Source organism: Neovison vison, chromosome 6 (assembly GCF_020171115.1).
Source record: "Neovison vison isolate M4711 chromosome 6, ASM_NN_V1, whole genome shotgun sequence".
Classification (NCBI taxonomy): Eukaryota; Metazoa; Chordata; class Mammalia; order Carnivora; family Mustelidae; genus Neogale; species Neogale vison.
In genome coordinates, this window is record NC_058096.1 from 108,841,707 (window position 1) to 108,857,496 (window position 15,790).

At 44.8% G+C, this 15,790-nt stretch overlaps 1 protein-coding gene and 1 long non-coding RNA gene across 4 annotated transcripts in view; both read right to left on the minus strand.

Moving 5' to 3' along the window:
- Positions 1 to 200: 200 nt before the first annotated feature.
- LOC122908780 lies at positions 201 to 11,921 on the minus strand. The gene is made up of 3 exons (XR_006385022.1): positions 10,810 to 11,921; positions 766 to 908; positions 201 to 666 (listed from the first exon to the last, which is right to left on the minus strand). It is a non-coding gene; the product is annotated as an uncharacterized LOC122908780 (long non-coding RNA).
- Positions 11,922 to 11,923: 2 nt separating this feature from the next.
- Positions 11,924 to 15,790, minus strand: part of DGKG (diacylglycerol kinase gamma) — a 198,426-nt gene continuing 194,559 nt past the window's right edge. For all 3 annotated transcript variants that reach the window (XM_044251946.1, XM_044251945.1, XM_044251944.1), the window contains one exon: positions 11,924 to 13,153. In XM_044251946.1, the coding sequence (XP_044107881.1) occupies positions 13,055 to 13,153 (99 nt within the window). In that variant the 3' untranslated portion in view covers positions 11,924 to 13,054. The remainder of the gene's footprint in view (positions 13,154 to 15,790) is intronic.

Here is a 15,790-nt window from a genome sequence, read left to right on the forward strand (position 1 = left end):
GCTAAGTTCTCTAAAAGGAAATGGTGCTTTTCCACGGGTGGGAATGGAGTCTCTCCGAACACATGGGCAATGAGAAAGGGTAAAATAGTTTTGAGCCACAGAAGGGAAAATGTTTACACGTCAGGGATTAAGTATGTGTGTTTGTATATGTCTGTGTGCGTGTGTGTAAACGTGGAGGGCTTCTCAAAGAGTTTCTTTGTAAGGTTCTTTTTTTTTTTTTTTTCATGTTGGTCCCCCAAATCAGCTGGATTTCTGAGCATGATCAATCCTTAAGAGGGAAGGGAAGATTCTTTAAAGGGCTAAGGGTTGCCCCCCAAAATAGCAGGGCTGGGGGAAGCCTTGGGCCTGGTGGAAGACCCAGAAGAACAAGAACCATGCCCCCTCTCCCATGGCCGCAGCGTTTACTCCAGGTAAAGGCAAGATCGTTGAAAAGGGAAAGTCTTTAGAGGCCCCTTGTTTGATAGATGGAGAAAGAGAGGTCCCAGAAGGACATGTCCAAGGCCACGTGGCTGAGACAGCACTGTGGCCCACTCCCCATGTTGCTCTTGTTTCCCAGGCAGGGTTTCATCTCTCAGATCATCCTGGCACATGGGATGGCTCCTTCCACAGCAGCCTCTACGGAACAGTGGCCAGACTTTTCCCAGATAGAAAGGTCTAACTTGTTTCCTGCAGAGAGAGAAAAGCATCTGTCAGAACCCCTCTAGTAGTGGCTTCTTTGGGACTATGCTTACTGGCTAACAATAACACTTGCCCAGAGATACCTACCAGGAGTGGAGACTGATAGTACAGAGAGGCACAAAAGGTTACTTGTTCCCATTCTGTGAAAGAGGGCAGCTGTGCTAGAAGCTGGGTCAGCAACTTGCCGTTAGACCCTCTTCTCTTTAGTTGGATCTCCTGCCTCTTGCCATCTGAAGAAAGGAAGAAAGAAAATTCTGTAGGTTTTACAATCTGCCTCCTTGCCTGGTGACCTACTCTCTAGGCACACTGCCTCCATCAAGAGTGTGAGCCATCTCGGCAGGTTCACACAGATCCAAAAGGTCTATCAGGCCCTGTCCAAGGGTAGACCTGGCTTGCCTCCTTCCCAGAGGCTGGGAAAAATGACTTTGGAGAGGAATTCTGTATATGGTCACATTGGAACCAAGGTTGAATGAAGCTCATTTGAAACTCAACTACAATCAACAGACCACAGACTTTGTACTCCACTGCCTACCACCTCAGCGTGCAAGGCTGAACTCGAGGACATCGAAGGGAGAGCCTTTCCAGCAACAGGGGGTTGATTCCCGAACTTTCTGCTCAGTGGACTTTTTGTGTTAACTGAGATAGTTGATCCAAAATGGCGACTCCAGTAGGATTACGCTTGTGGGTTATTGCTTAGTCTGTTTTTGTTGATTTCAGAGAAGTCACACCCACCTCTCTGCCCTGGCCTCTGGTCCTCCCTTTGTTCCTGATTCTGTTGTTTTCATAATGAAGCTAATACTCTCTGGTCTGGGATGTTCAGCTATGTTGCTTTCATTAAACTTCCCAATGGTTCTATATCCACAAAAGTGGAGCACCACAAAGGTGCTCTATGCCTGAGATGTGACTCAAAAGGGAAAAAGAAAAAGAAGAGTAGTACCGAACAGAGGGGTTTCAGTTAGACATTGGAGATAATTTCTGGATGGGAGAAGCTGTGAGAGACTCAAATTACATCCTGAAATCAAGCTCTGGACTATGTTCTCTGATCTTCCCTGGGCTTTTTCAGCACAGCCTTGCCTGGAGATAACAAAGTGGGCAAGTGTCCCCTTAAGATCCCTGTGATCCTCTGATTTTATGTATGAAAACTCTAAAAATAGTATCATGGGAGAAAAGGGAAGAGAAACATCACAAGAATAAAAGAAGAAAAGGTGGAAGAAGTAGGCATTGGGGGTGGATGGAAGTTGGGAAAAGCAGAATGCAATGGGAAATGGTGGAGAAAAAGCAAGAGAACTGCGTTGAAACAGGTTAAAGACCCTTCTAGTGCCTGGCAAATAGACATTGGTTAATAACACAATATTTATTGATGGATAAATGAACAAATGTATGAACCACCCTCTCTGGCCCCATCTGACAGGTGGGAAAGCTGAGACATAATCTGACACTTGCCCATGTCCCTACCACTCCTTGGTGCCAGGCAGGAAATGGCACTGGCCCCAGGAGAGGAGCAGAGGAAGAAGAGGGCATATCCCCACTTGCCTGTGGGTACAAAGCACCCTGGGTCATGGCCTGTGAGGCTCAAGGAGGAGAATGAGGAGGCCCAGGCTGAGTTTCTCTGTCTTGTCTGGCACTGCCCTGAGCAGCCCAGACCTGGAGTGACTGGGGGCAGAAGGGAGCCCATCACTGCCAAGGGCACCCACTCCTCCCCCTCCTTTTCTTCCTTCAGTGGCAGGAGAAGAGCCAAGTTCCTTCTCCTCTTGGGAGCTATGTAAAACATTCCCTGACTTTGGACTTTGGTTTCATGGCCTTCCCTTTCTCTCTCTCTCTCCCCCCTTCTCTTTGAGATTCCACAGTGCACTTCCCCCAAATTCCCCCAAAGTTTCTTTCCTCCCTCAAGACAACGGCACCTGGGAGAGGAAGGGAGTTGTCACCAAGTCATCGGGAGGCAGGATCAATTTCCTGCGATGGGAACACTTGAAAGACCTCCATAAATATTCTGTTTCTTCCTCTGGAGGAAGAGGAGGATTTCCATCTTATTTTGTCTCTCTCTGCCCTAGACCTTGCTCGCAAACATCTCAGAAGGGACATCAGAGAGGGAGTCCTCTGAGATGTCAAGGCAGCTTTGGCCCTTACGGCTCTCACTGCTCCTCCGGGGTGACTGAAGGTGTATAGGCTCCACAGAGACAGAATCTGAGAGAAGGGATAGAGCCAGTGTGAAGGGGCTTGACACATGCCGGTGGATTCCGTCCTTTAAATACTATTTCTGCCCCTTGGGAAAACAATTTGAATCACTGGGATTTGGGAGGGAACACTGTGCTTCCTTCTCCCTGCTACAAAACCACTAATGAACAGGAGTACAAATCAGCCTCTCTGTTCTGAGGAGATAGAGAAGAGAAAAATCACATTGCCTAGACAAGGCAAATGCGAGCATGCTCTTGGGGAAGGCCTGCCAAGAGCTCTTATATAAGCTCCAATGAGCTCATGTGTTTTCTCACCCATCAGCGGATCCTGGGCTTGGGCTTCGGGGCCCGGGGTGAGGCTGGAGGAGGGAGCTCAGGAGAAACTGTGTGCTTCCAAAGAGGGGGTGCTCTGGGAAGAAAACACGTTCCTACTCTCTGGAGGGTGGAAAGGATTTTCATCACTGAGTCAGTCAACAGAGACTTGCCTTCCTTATGGCAGCAATGTCATGGAGAAAGAAGGTGGTGCTTGTTCTTATGAACCCCATGGTGTGGGGAAGGGGGTAGTGGGGTGGGGTGCTTCATGAGTCAAGAGGTAAATGTGCCCTGAGGGTATGGATAAGGAAGCTTTTCCATCAGATGCGTGGAAAGCCCAATGCATGCTCAGTTAGGTACACCAGCCACAGACTGGGTATCAGTCCTTGGTCTCCAGTTGTTGAGGCCACCTAGGCTGTTTTGAATAGGAAATGAATTTCATTTATTGACAGAGACAGGCTGAACATTCTGGAACCTGCTGTCACTCATTCTGCCTGCTTCTCTTTTGATCGGCAGAGTCACCGAGTCAGCAGACCTTTGCAAGCAAACTACCCAACCACCTTGCCCGCCATCTTATCCACAACATCTGCAATTAGCCTGCCCTGACCCCAGCAACAAAGCACAGAGCAAGTGTGCCTACTGAAGATGATATCTTACCCCGCCTAAGTGAGCAAGCGCTTCTCAACCAAGCTTCCCAGACGTTTTCCTGGGAGTTGATATACTTCCCGTTCAGTTATGCCCCAGTGGAGAGGGAGGACCGGTCTGTGCATCTCAGCAGCTTACCACCACCCGCCACCCTGCCGGGTCTAGTGCCTTGCTCATCACATGGTGGGGGCAAAAACCACAATGGTCTTTTCTATGATTAAAGGAATCTGCTGATAGGATGTTTTACTGTTTTACCTGTGCCCAGTCATTCTGTCATTACCAACGTTTTAAACAATTTTTCTTTCAAAAATAAGAACATGCAGTGTTCATGTAAATTTCTACCTCCACACAAGTGCTTTGTGTTTTCTCTCTGGCATCATTATTGTGTATAAGACTTCCCCACTTCCCCACTTTGTGTCTTTTGAGAATTTAGTTAATGTGCTGTTGTCTTTCCTCTCTCTGTATCAATCAGGAATGGTTCTAAATACAGCTAAGACCTTCCTTGGGTTCCACCCAAAACTTACTCCTCATTAATTGTTAGAGTGATGTCCTGATTAACTTCTATTTGGGACTGAGAAATGACTGAGCTTATGAGAGCTCCCACACATCTTCTGACAGCGGTGCCTTTCCCACATAAGGAAGGATCCCCTATAATGATATATGTGTAAGTATTTTTTTTTTAAGATTATTTATTTATTTATTTGACAGAGAGAGATCACGAGTAGGCAGAGAGGCAGGCAGAGAGAGAGGAGGAAGCAGGCTCCCTGCCGAGCAGAGAGCCTGATGTGGGACTCGATCCCAGGACCCTGAGATCCTGACCTGAGCCGAAGGCAGCGGCTTAACCCACTGAGCCACCCATGTGCCCCTATGTGTAAGTATTTTGGTGTGAGATGTCATGACATCTGTAATTTACTTTAAAATACTTCAGTAAAAAAAAAAAAAATGAAACAAATATGGGAAGATGGTAAGGACTGCTGAATCTGAGTGACAGGTATATATGTTCTCATTATACTCATGGCTCTGCTTTTCTGTATGTTTGACAATTTCCATAATAAAAAGTGATTATTCCCAGATATTCTAATTCAAGGAAGTGTATTTAACCTGGATGGCCATGGTGGGAAGCTTTAAGAGGCTGACAGGAAGAGGGAGGGAGGTGGGATTACTTTATCCTTTTTATCATTTTTTAATCATTATCATTTTATATTTATCCTTTTTTAATCATTACTGACATGCCTGGTGGTAACAGAGTATGATGATAGAAAACCTCAAACAGCAATTTAATAATATCCTCTTTTATTCATCCCTTCCATGGACATTCGTTGCTCTGAGTTAAAAGATCTAGTTAGTTCTCAGTTCTTTTACCTCAAGGACTCAGGGAAAGAGGAAATATTTACCAAGAAAATTTTTCTTTTCTTGAAGATCATGCCATTTCCTGGTAACCAATTGGTACCAGTTTTCTTAAAAAAATAAAAACACCAAAAAAAAAGTTCATTAATTATTTTGAAAGTACTAATGTTTAATCCCTCAACAGAAAATGCTCACTTTCTGGAGTCTTTTTCTGGATTGCCATTTACATTGCAAAGTTTAGAAATTAATTTCCTTTTGTCTTGTCTAAGGAAAAAAATTATTTCTTTACCCCTCAACTTATAATTCTTGTTAAGTTTCCATTTTTAAAAGGATTTTTTGGGTTTTTTTTGTTAAGGAAAAAGTTCAAAAAAATTTTTTGCGTCATTCTAGAAGCAGTCTCTTTACCCCAAATTATGATTTACCCAACAGATTTTTAAAAGGATGTTTTGGAACTCTGTTCCACCTTTATGTATCTGTTACTGAATTCAGATGTTTGACTTCCTGACCTCATTTCACTTTCTCCTGGTCCTTAATATGGTCTCTGTGTCCTTTAAGGTGATCTTTCATACTATGTGAACACCCTGATCTGGTGAGTTCTTTACCAGCTGCCATTGTTGACTGTCTGCCATCTGAGCAAGGTCCTAGGACCAGGCCCAGCTGGTGCCATGGAGAGAGGGCCTAAGAAGAAACGAGGGTAAGGTACACACGCACCTTCCACAACCCAGATCCGCTCCTCCTCCATGGGCCTCTGCGGCTGTTTCCCACTCCAGCTTTGTGGACTCGGGTTTCCAGTTTGACACGGAAGTCAGTGAGTTGTGCACGTGGGCTTGGTTTGGGGTAGTTAATCCCTATCCCGGTGCTTGGAGCTCTGAGGAATCAGCAATGGTTCTGCAGGCACAGGCCTGGCTTTGAAGAGGAATACTGACAGATCTGCTATGGGGAGATTTGCTCTGTTCCTCAGTTTCCTCGTCTGTTAAGTAGGGAACCATATGCCACCAACTTCACTAGAGTGCCTGTGATATTTAACAGTGGTCATCAAAGTAATAGGTTTGGGATCACAAAATAAATGACAGTTATTTACTAGCAATTTCATTAATGCCTGGACATGTCCATCTTCCAATTAACTCAACTTTAAGCTGCCTTAAGAAAAAAAAAAAAAAAAGATCTGTCGGTCCTGTCTTTCATTTTTGAACTATAGTGCTCAGTTCCCTAGCCCAAATAAATCTAAAAAAAAAAAAAAAACAAAAAAAAACCCCGTTCTCCAGTTGTCTTTTCATCTCTTGAATCTGTACCTTATTATGCCGATCTCTTACTGTGTTGTAACTACACTTTTGCTGCCTTTTTAGTCTTTGTCCATTCTGACCCGATGGCTAAGAAGTAGATTGCAAATATTTCTATCTTTCTGTCCAAGTTGAATTTCATTTTTTTCTGAATCATGCAACTGCCCTCTATGTGACCTAGAAAGCCCTTTGATGATCCATATTTAGCTGTGTCCATCACTCAACAGATGTCTGGGTAGTTAAAGGCCCCCATGAGCTCCCTCTACATCCTGTGGTTTCAAGTTCCCGAGTTGTTAGTTAAAAAGCTTTCATCGCCTCTACCTCCCCTTCCCCTACCCATTCCAGGATAGAGGGGCAGATACCCAGTTTAGCTATTCATTCATTTAAGAAATATTTACTCATTACCTACTACATGCTTGGTACTGGGTTATACGTTCTCTTCTTTGCTTCCAACTTACGTTTTCCTCATTTGGAGCATTTAGAGTTGTCCTCGTGTTTTCTGATTATTTCTCTAGAATCTGTGCTGAGCATCCAATCATATGGTCTCTCTTAGCTGCAGGGCTTCCTGGTCCTCGGGAGACTTGAGGGCTTCCCTGCAAACTCTGGTGGCTTGCTGTAATGCACCTGTCACCGCAGCCACAGATCTCAGGATACGTGGGCTCCATTCAAGGGAGCTGAGAGAGCCAATGAGGCCGCAGGGCTCAGCTTGCCATTCTGCACCACAGGCATGAAGAATGAAGTGGTGGCCAGTGTGGATGCCCAGCAGGTTAAGCCGTTAATTTCCCAAACCCCTTGGTTCTCTGTGTCCCTGGTTTCCCACAGAGATCCCCATGAGGAAAGAGGCCTGTCTGCTTTTTGAGCTCTCTGGATCTTCCCATTAGATAGCTTCTCTTGGCATCTGAAAGGCAGCCTGCCATTCTGTTCTCCTGCGGAATACAGATGGTCCAGCCCACGCCTATCACTAATGAGGAGCACATGCAGAGCCTTCTTGCTGGAGGCTCCCTTCAACAACACCAGCCCTCCTTCCCTGTGCAGGCCAGTCACCGTTGACCATGGCATTTATGTCTGAGAAGGCTGCTTGCTGCTCTCCCACCCACGGAACTGAACAGAAAATCTATTAGGGAGCCCTGGGAGACATTCCCGTTCCACTAGAATTTGAAACATTGAAGATTAAGTTTTTGCTGCCAATCTGATTGCAAAGTTGAGGTTTGGGGTTCCAGCTGTCCATGGAGGCTGTTGAGTTTAAATATGAACAAGCACTGGAAGTTCTTTAGAAGGAACGTGGTTAGATGGCTATACAGAGGTAGACCTGATAGATCAATTTGCTAGCGCCATGTAACCTCACCCAGAATGATAGTAGGGTTGGGAATGGACAAGAATGTTAAAAGCACTGAAGTATAGTAGTAAAAGCATTCATTTTTGGTGAGAAAAATCCATGTCAAGTCTTAGCTGTTACTACTTACTATCTTTTTGACCTTGGGCAAGGTACTTCACCTTTCAATGCACTAATTCCTTTATCTGTGAAATAAGTACAATGCCCATATCATAGGCTGTTCTGAGGATTAAATGGGACAGCACATGAAAAGACCTTGACATGGTACCTTGTATCCAGTAAGCAATAAATGGGAATTCCCTTTCCTGTATCCTTTTCCTGTTTTCTCTCTGTAGCACAAAGTTGAAAGACATACTCCAGCATGATGGGACATCAAGGTGAGCTACAAACAATGGCTCCATGTGAAATTCTATACAATTCTGCTCTCTTGTTTTATCTAAAACTTGACTGTTATTTGAGATGTGGGATGGTTTCTTTTTCCTTGTTATTGCAAACCAGATGCAGGTCTGATATTTGTGGCTAGAAGAGTTCCACACTGACAATATGGACCCCAATAGAAAGGCAGGACCTTTTTTTGTCTAAATACTCAACCTCATTCCTTTAACTCTCTAAGCTACTGAGGGGAGATCACCACCACTAGCTGTCTGTGGAGGATGTCAATGATTCTAGTCAACCCTGCCATGTATTAGGTATGGATTATCTGGTTAGTACCCACTGATCCAGAAATGTCTCTGGGAGTCATTTTCATTCTTTCAGAAAACAGGGGATACTGAGGTAACCCTTTCAAAAGGAAGTAACAGATATTGATTTAACATTATTGCTGACAAAAACCGTTTCAATAGCTTGTTGGACAAGGTAGATTGATCATTGCTTGTTCCCCACCCAACCAGGTCAAGACCTTTTCTGTAAGAGCGAGTAAACTGTTCACTCCCCTGGAAGGCAACCCCTTCCCTATTTGGCCAGTTCGAAAAGCAGGCATTACATTGAATTCAAATCAACCTCTCTAGAACTGTGCTGTTTAGACCTGGTTCTGTTCTCTGGAGCTACACAGATGAAGTCTGACCCCCGGCAGCTATGATGTGTCCCCAATCCCTCCTTCCCCACCGCCCAACCCCCAGGGGGCAAAGAGTCCAGATCCTTAATTCTTGCTTTAAGGCATGTAGAGGGGAAAAATAAAAATATTTAAACAGTCAATTAGAAGAAACTAAAGAGTGTCTTAAGAGTGGAGACTCCTTGTCCTAGAGAAGTGCTTTTTGGAACATTATTGCTAAGGATGGTTACTTGTGTGTCCCTGTCTTTACTGAGAACAAAAAGAAGAAGTGGTGGGCATAAAGTGGTATTTCTAATCTATAGATGTTGGCAAACAAATAAAGGACCCTATAATTCTTTACTGTGAATTCTTAGAGTTGAGCCTTTCTATGTCTCTCCTAGAAAGGGAGCTAGTACTTGATCAAATGGCTCTGTTTTCATGGAGCATTTTATAGCTACTAGCATTTTGTGAAACATGTCTTAGGAAGTTATGGTCTCAGATATGCTGTGGAGACTTAGACATTTGAAATAAGACTGGAGACTCCTTGAAAGGCAGGGAGCCCTGGGAGACGTTATTGGACGTGATTGGTTATTGTTGGATCCTGGAAACTGGTGGCCAAGGAATACTATGAAGTTTCTTTCCTTGGAGTGTTGGTAGACTCTTCCTCCCTTCCCTCTCCCCTTGATATTAACATGAGGCACCCACTTGACTAGGGATATTAAGGTGCAGGCCTGGGATGTAGGGGAATCTGAAAGTCTAGATCCTTCCCAACCCCATGATTCTATTTTTATGAACACAATTGTGGTGTGTTCCGCGGAAGGTACAACCTAGCTGGGACAGGAGGTAACTGAGGATTTTGGCCAAGAGGAGAGGGGGCTAGAGATGGGAGAAGTTGATGCAATTATTTTTGTCAGGAATTGGAACCAAAGCAGCAGGAGAGAGTAAGTTTTAAGACTCTCTGGCAAAGTAACTTCCTAATCTGTCACTGAGTATGTGTAAAAAAGTGATTAGTGGGTCTCTATATTTATCATGATTACTCACAAATATGTAATTTGCATAATATATACAGCACATTAAGTACTATGTCACCTTATATAATGTGCATATGTATAATGTATATGCATGTTATGTAACGCCAGTCTGGAGGCTCTTCCAGATTCTGCCAAGTATTTCCTAATTTATTTGGCAATTTTAACATATCTTTTCCATCTGTGGAAAGAACTATCTTGAGAGGAGCTGGTCTCTGACCTGAAATATAATCATTCTACTAAGCCTATCTCCATTCTCAACTCACTGGAGGAAATCCACAAAGACCAAGCCATAATGAGATGCAACTCTCAGCTGAATAGTCCAGGGGCAACACAATGTATTGAAGACTTTCTGTTTCATTATTTTTATTGCTGGTGGGGTAGAGCCGTGGGGGTGGGTGGGAACAAGTCTGTGGCATGGTTACAATCAGAACAGGATGAAGAATAAGGGACTGGATTCTGCCCTGATTTCCTAACTGTGTGACTTTGAGAAGTCACCGAACCCTCATTAAGATTCACTGTCTCATTATTAACATCAGGATATTAATACCTTCTCCACCAACCTCTGAGATTGCTGGGAGGCCCACTGTGGTGAAGTACTCTGCCAGAAGAAACCACAGTCACAGTAGTTAAGGGATGAGTTGCGATAACACACTAAACAACAACACTAGACTTACTGAGGTTACCAAACTGGAAGTACTATTCCACTGCCTTGTTACACTCTGGCTCTAGGGGGGCCTTGGGACATGTCTCTCAGGCAACACTCCAAGTCCTGGGCACCAGACTAGAACAGGCAGGGGCCACTCTGACTTGTGAATCTCTGAGACTCAGTTTCACCTGTCCACGCTGCCACGTGTCAACAGCCTCAATCTTGGGGGATCAGGGTTGAAACACACAAAAAACTGCTGTAAATATCTCCGAATCAGTGACCTCAAATCCAATCTGCCTCTGTTTCAAAGTCAAGTGGCTTCCAAGATAGTACCTGTTGTTATTCTGGAGCATGCTGGTCCATCCCATCACCAAGGATCCCATCATTCAAGACATTCTTCAGGTGGCCTGGTTGTCCCCTCACCCATTATTTCACGCTGTTGCATCCAGCAGGCTGGTCCTAAATGATTGCTTCCTTCAGAGTTAGGATCCGTGTGTACACACGATCTTAATTTCCCTTCCTTGTGTGAAGCTCCTGACTTAGTGCAAGGAGATTAGAGAGAGTTCAGTGGAGTGACGTCGAGTGGGCCCATGTGTCCTCTGAAGACATCTCAGAGGGGATGGAGGTCCAATGGAGCAAAGGTGCCAAGGCAAATGCTCTACACAGACTTGCCCTCAGGGAAAGGAAGGTAATGCTGGCACCAACTGCATGAAGCCCACTGAGCTCTGCTGGGACCCCTCTGGGAACTGGCTGGTAGCACCTTGCAGAAGATGCCTTGGTCCTTCTTGCGAGTCTCCAACTGAGGTCATCCCTACAGCCAGAGGCATTTCCAGACTAAGAGGCCATCACGACCACGATGAGTTGACATGTGGAGAGTTTAATCTCATGATCTGTCTAGTGCCTTCAACCCAGACCAACTTCTTACCAGTTCAGGCCAGAGAGCATCTCTGGGAAGCATCATACGGCACTCATTTCCTTGTGTGGGCCTGTCCCATCCACACATGTGCTACACATTCACTTTTCCCTGGAAACCTGGATTCAAATGGAATAATTTCTCCGTGACCAGAAATGACCCTATTCTAAGATGTGTGGGTTCTTTTCTCTAATAAATATCCTCTTAGTGGCACCTACTCCCAAACCACATTAGTTAAGATACCATGGACAAGTCTCTTAACTTTCCTGAGACTTGCTATCTCTGGAAAGTAGGAGAGTAAATTCTGTCCAGCATATCTTTCATGGCTGTTTTAAGAATCCAGAATAGGAATTCTCAGTCTCTTTACGATAAGAAGCTACTTTCATTTCCCTTAAGTCTCATGATCGCCATGGGGAAATGTGTCTTAACAATGAAATGGTGGAATGGGGGAGTAAAAACCTTCTTTTTCTTTCCCACTTTCTGTTCCTAGTCTACAGATTTTTTCCCCCCAATCAGGAAAAGTCCGTCATTAAATAAATATATATGTGTGTGTATATATATATATATATATATATATATATATGCTACATATATGTACACACATAAGACCATCAGAAGGGCTCTCAGGCCAGGCTCTGGGAGTCATAGGTCCAAAGAGGCAGGTGGGAACCACCTGATGGTTTGTCTCCTGGTCTTCTGAGCAAAAGGCCCTTCCTTATCCTCTTCTCTGCCTTCAGGAATAGTCTGCCACCAGGGCTTGGAACTCAAACAGGAAACACGTTTTGGCTTGAAAAAGAAAGAAACTGGGGGTGGTTTTTTTTTTTTTTCTCTTCCCTTTTTACACAATATTATGACACCAATTTGAAAAATAAATCCCAGTTTCTCTGCTTTCCCTCCCAGGTGTTCACAGAACTAAGAAAATAAATACCACATCTAAGGTGTGCTGTGAAGGCAGCTCTGGGGGCTCTTGGAGCCGTCTCTAAACAAACACACAGCCACCAGGAGAAAGCTTTGGGAAAATAACAAGTGCCCACTGACAGCGTGGAGAACCAAGAATGGAAACACAGCTTTCCACAGCCTTTCTGCCTCCTCAGCAAGTTCAGGGAGAAGTTGCCGCTTGAAGGACGACTAAGAAACCAACGTGAGCTTGCTGAGTCCTGCCAAGGGTTGTGCTCTGAGAGCTGGAGGCCGTCTGTCCCTGTACAGAGGGACCTTTGTGTAAATTCTCTGGAATGGGAGCTCTTTTCCTTGGCCGCATCCGATCTCAACATAGGCAAGAAACCTGCAGCCTGCTTCTTGCGAGCGTCCATGAGGGAACTTGCAGGACTGGTGGGAAGAAAGGGGGGATTTCTCCTTCAGTCTCAGAAAGTCCCACTCATGGTCTTCTGGGAATGTGGAGGTTGCCGTATGAGCCAACTACACCCTGGTGGGCCCTAAGTCCATTCAGAATTTTCTGTTGGTGCTGGCTCTGTTGGGGTGTGTCCATTGTTGAAGCAGAGAGAATGTAGGGCAAGATGAAGATTTCTTCCTGATGGGTGGCTTTGCTTCCACTGGTTAGAGATGAGTGTGCCTGTGTGCGTGTGTGTGTGTGTGTGTGTGTGTGTGTGTGTGTGTGTTACAGTCTCTTGTTTTCTCTCTTGGTTTAACTGGCATTTGGCGTATTGTTTAGTCTTTTGAACGGCTCTTCCTCCTCAGTGAAAAGAAGCTGCTCTTCTGGGGAGGGCCCATCATCATAGGCGCTTGATTCTTGTGAGTAATTTTAATCTAAAAGCAAAGAGGCATAAATGAATTAGTGGCATGCAAATCCCAGTAACTTACGAGGGAGTTGCAGAGGATGGAAGGAAGGCCAGCTTTGGGTTGGAAGGAGCCCCATGCAGAAGGACGACTGTCCTTGAACAGCTTCAAAATTGGCAACTGGACCCTTACTGGGCCTGGAGTTTGGCACTGCTGGAAGTGAGGGGCGGAAACACTGGGGAGAGACAGGTGTGAGCTGCCCACGTGGTGATCAGCTCGCACCTGTCTTGTGTCCTTGCTATTCATAGATTCTCAAAATGTCACAGCCGGAGGAGATCTCAGGGACCATCTCATTCAACCTCTCTGCAGGATAGATAAAGGAATGGAGGCCCAAGGCTCTAATGAGCCTTGGATTAGCCTAAGGTCCCACAGAGAGGGCAGAACAGCTACAGTCCAGCTCTTAGACTCCTCACTTCCACTGCTCCAGGTGGTGCACAGATATTAGCCAGTTAACTTCAAGTCAACCTAGAGGCTTAGTCTGACATCTGACCCAAGCCACATCATGTGGAAAGTTTCAAGTGAGTCCCTTAGGTGTTTCCTCTTTTCTTAGCTTTTCAGGAAAAAACCAACTTTCTTTTTAAAAGCTTCTTCTTCTTCTTCTTCTTCTTTTTTTTATTTTAGGTTTTACGAGTTTTTTTTTTTTTTTTCTTCCTGCAGACTTTAAGTCAGTTGGAAGTGAAAGACACTGGTGAATTCTCATTTTTGTCTTCTTCCCAAACTTATCCTCAGGGCATGGCTTCAGAAAGCTAAATCCCTATTTGAGTGTGGCCTGATGACACTGCACATTACTAATCTGCATTATCAGTCCATCAGCATTTATCAAGTGTGACACATGTCCAGAGTAGGAAGATGATGTGGGAACAGGCACTTAGGATTCAAGGAACTGGGTTTGGGCCCCTGATCTCCTGTTTCTTTGCTGTGAGACTCTGGAAGAATCATTTAACCTTCAAAGCCATGCTTACTGAACTGTAAGATGAGGGTAGTAACATCTGTCCTGTTTTCCTCACAAAGTTGTTGTGAAGATCCTATGGGAAGCTGTCCATGAAAGCCTGCTGTGAACTGTGAAATGGAATGTAATGGTTAGTTGAGTAATTGTTATCTTACACTGGAGGTGAAGGAGAAAGATGTATGTTAAGAGAAGCCATCTATGAGCTCATTCTCATGGTTTCTATGTCATTGGAAATGACAGTGTGGTCACAGAGAACTAAAGAGGAACTCTTGAAGAGAGAGACCCATCCACAAGTTTGAATTAATGTAGGGATAGACCAAGTGGGGTCAAAATGAAGTTAGGTAATGGAGCAACTGAGAAAGAGTTTTAAGAGCTAAAAGGAAAGGAAGGAGATGTACTGGTGAAGATAGAAAGGGAAGGCACAAGGTGGAAGGGCCATGTATGAACTGGTTGGGTGCAGGGCAAAGGATGAGAGATGAGGTCAGGGATGCAGGTGGGGTGGTTAGTCTAGGGTTTTCAAGGGAAGATGGCAGAGGCCGGGTTTAATATGAGGTAATGGGGAGCCATGATAACTTTAAGTTGGAGAATAAAAACATGATGAAGAAAAGAGTTCCAGGGAAATTATTCCACAGCTCTTGTCAGGGTAAGTTGGAGTGGGGGAGACTCTGGCTAAAAGGGTATTACGGCGAGCCAGGTTTAAATTTAGAAGTCCTCAGGATATGGAAAGACAAGGATAAACCAAAAGACATTGCAGAGAATTAGCATAACTTGGGTGATGGAAGCTGCAAATGGCTCTTAATGTTGGTTTTCACCACCCAGGACCTCCAGAAGGGGAGGACATCTTTCTGTTTTGTGGCAGTCCCCAGAAGAGCAAACCAAGAATATATCAAGTACCATTTTGTGTTATGGGCCTTACGATGGGCATTATGTTTATTTCAGAATTCACAGAAGTGAGGCATAGACAAGGGACTCTGATGGAGCTTGTCTGTGTCATGTGATTGAGCACTAATTGACCAGAGTGACTTGTGGCACATGTCCTTGTGTTGTGGTGAGCCTTTTCTCATTCCTGGGCACCAGAGCCGCTGTGAGGAAAGACTCCATCTTCTTCACGACACTACTCCCTGAACTAGCGCACAACCTTTTGACAGCACAGGCAGGCCGTGGCAGTACTGACGGATGAGAACAACCCAGGAGAGAGAGAGGATGTCCTGGCAGTTGAGATGGCTATGTTTGGGAGAGATAGGGACAGCTGATATACTGCCTACAATTCCCGCTGATAGAGCCCATTTTTTTTGGATGATGGAAGACCCTTACTTCTCCTTTTTCTTTCTCTAGCTGAGCAATTTTTTTGCTCGTTAGCACCTCCAGGGCAAAGAGGAGGAAGTGAAATTCAGATCTCCCATTTGGTTTTTCAGCAGTTTTGACAAAGGTCTTGATGGGATGGGGTAGGAGTTTGGCGATGCTGGCTAACATGAGCTTTTGATGTGGTCTATGGAGTCCAGTGCTATAGGTAACTGAAGGTAAGAAGTAGATTATATTTTTGAGTCAAAGAGATGTCAGTCTTTTATCCCCTTCTCCCCCATTTGGGAGAGGCTAACTAGTGGGTTAACTAGTTCAGAGCCCACTGGAGGAGGTAGTTGGACATGGTGGAGCTAGCC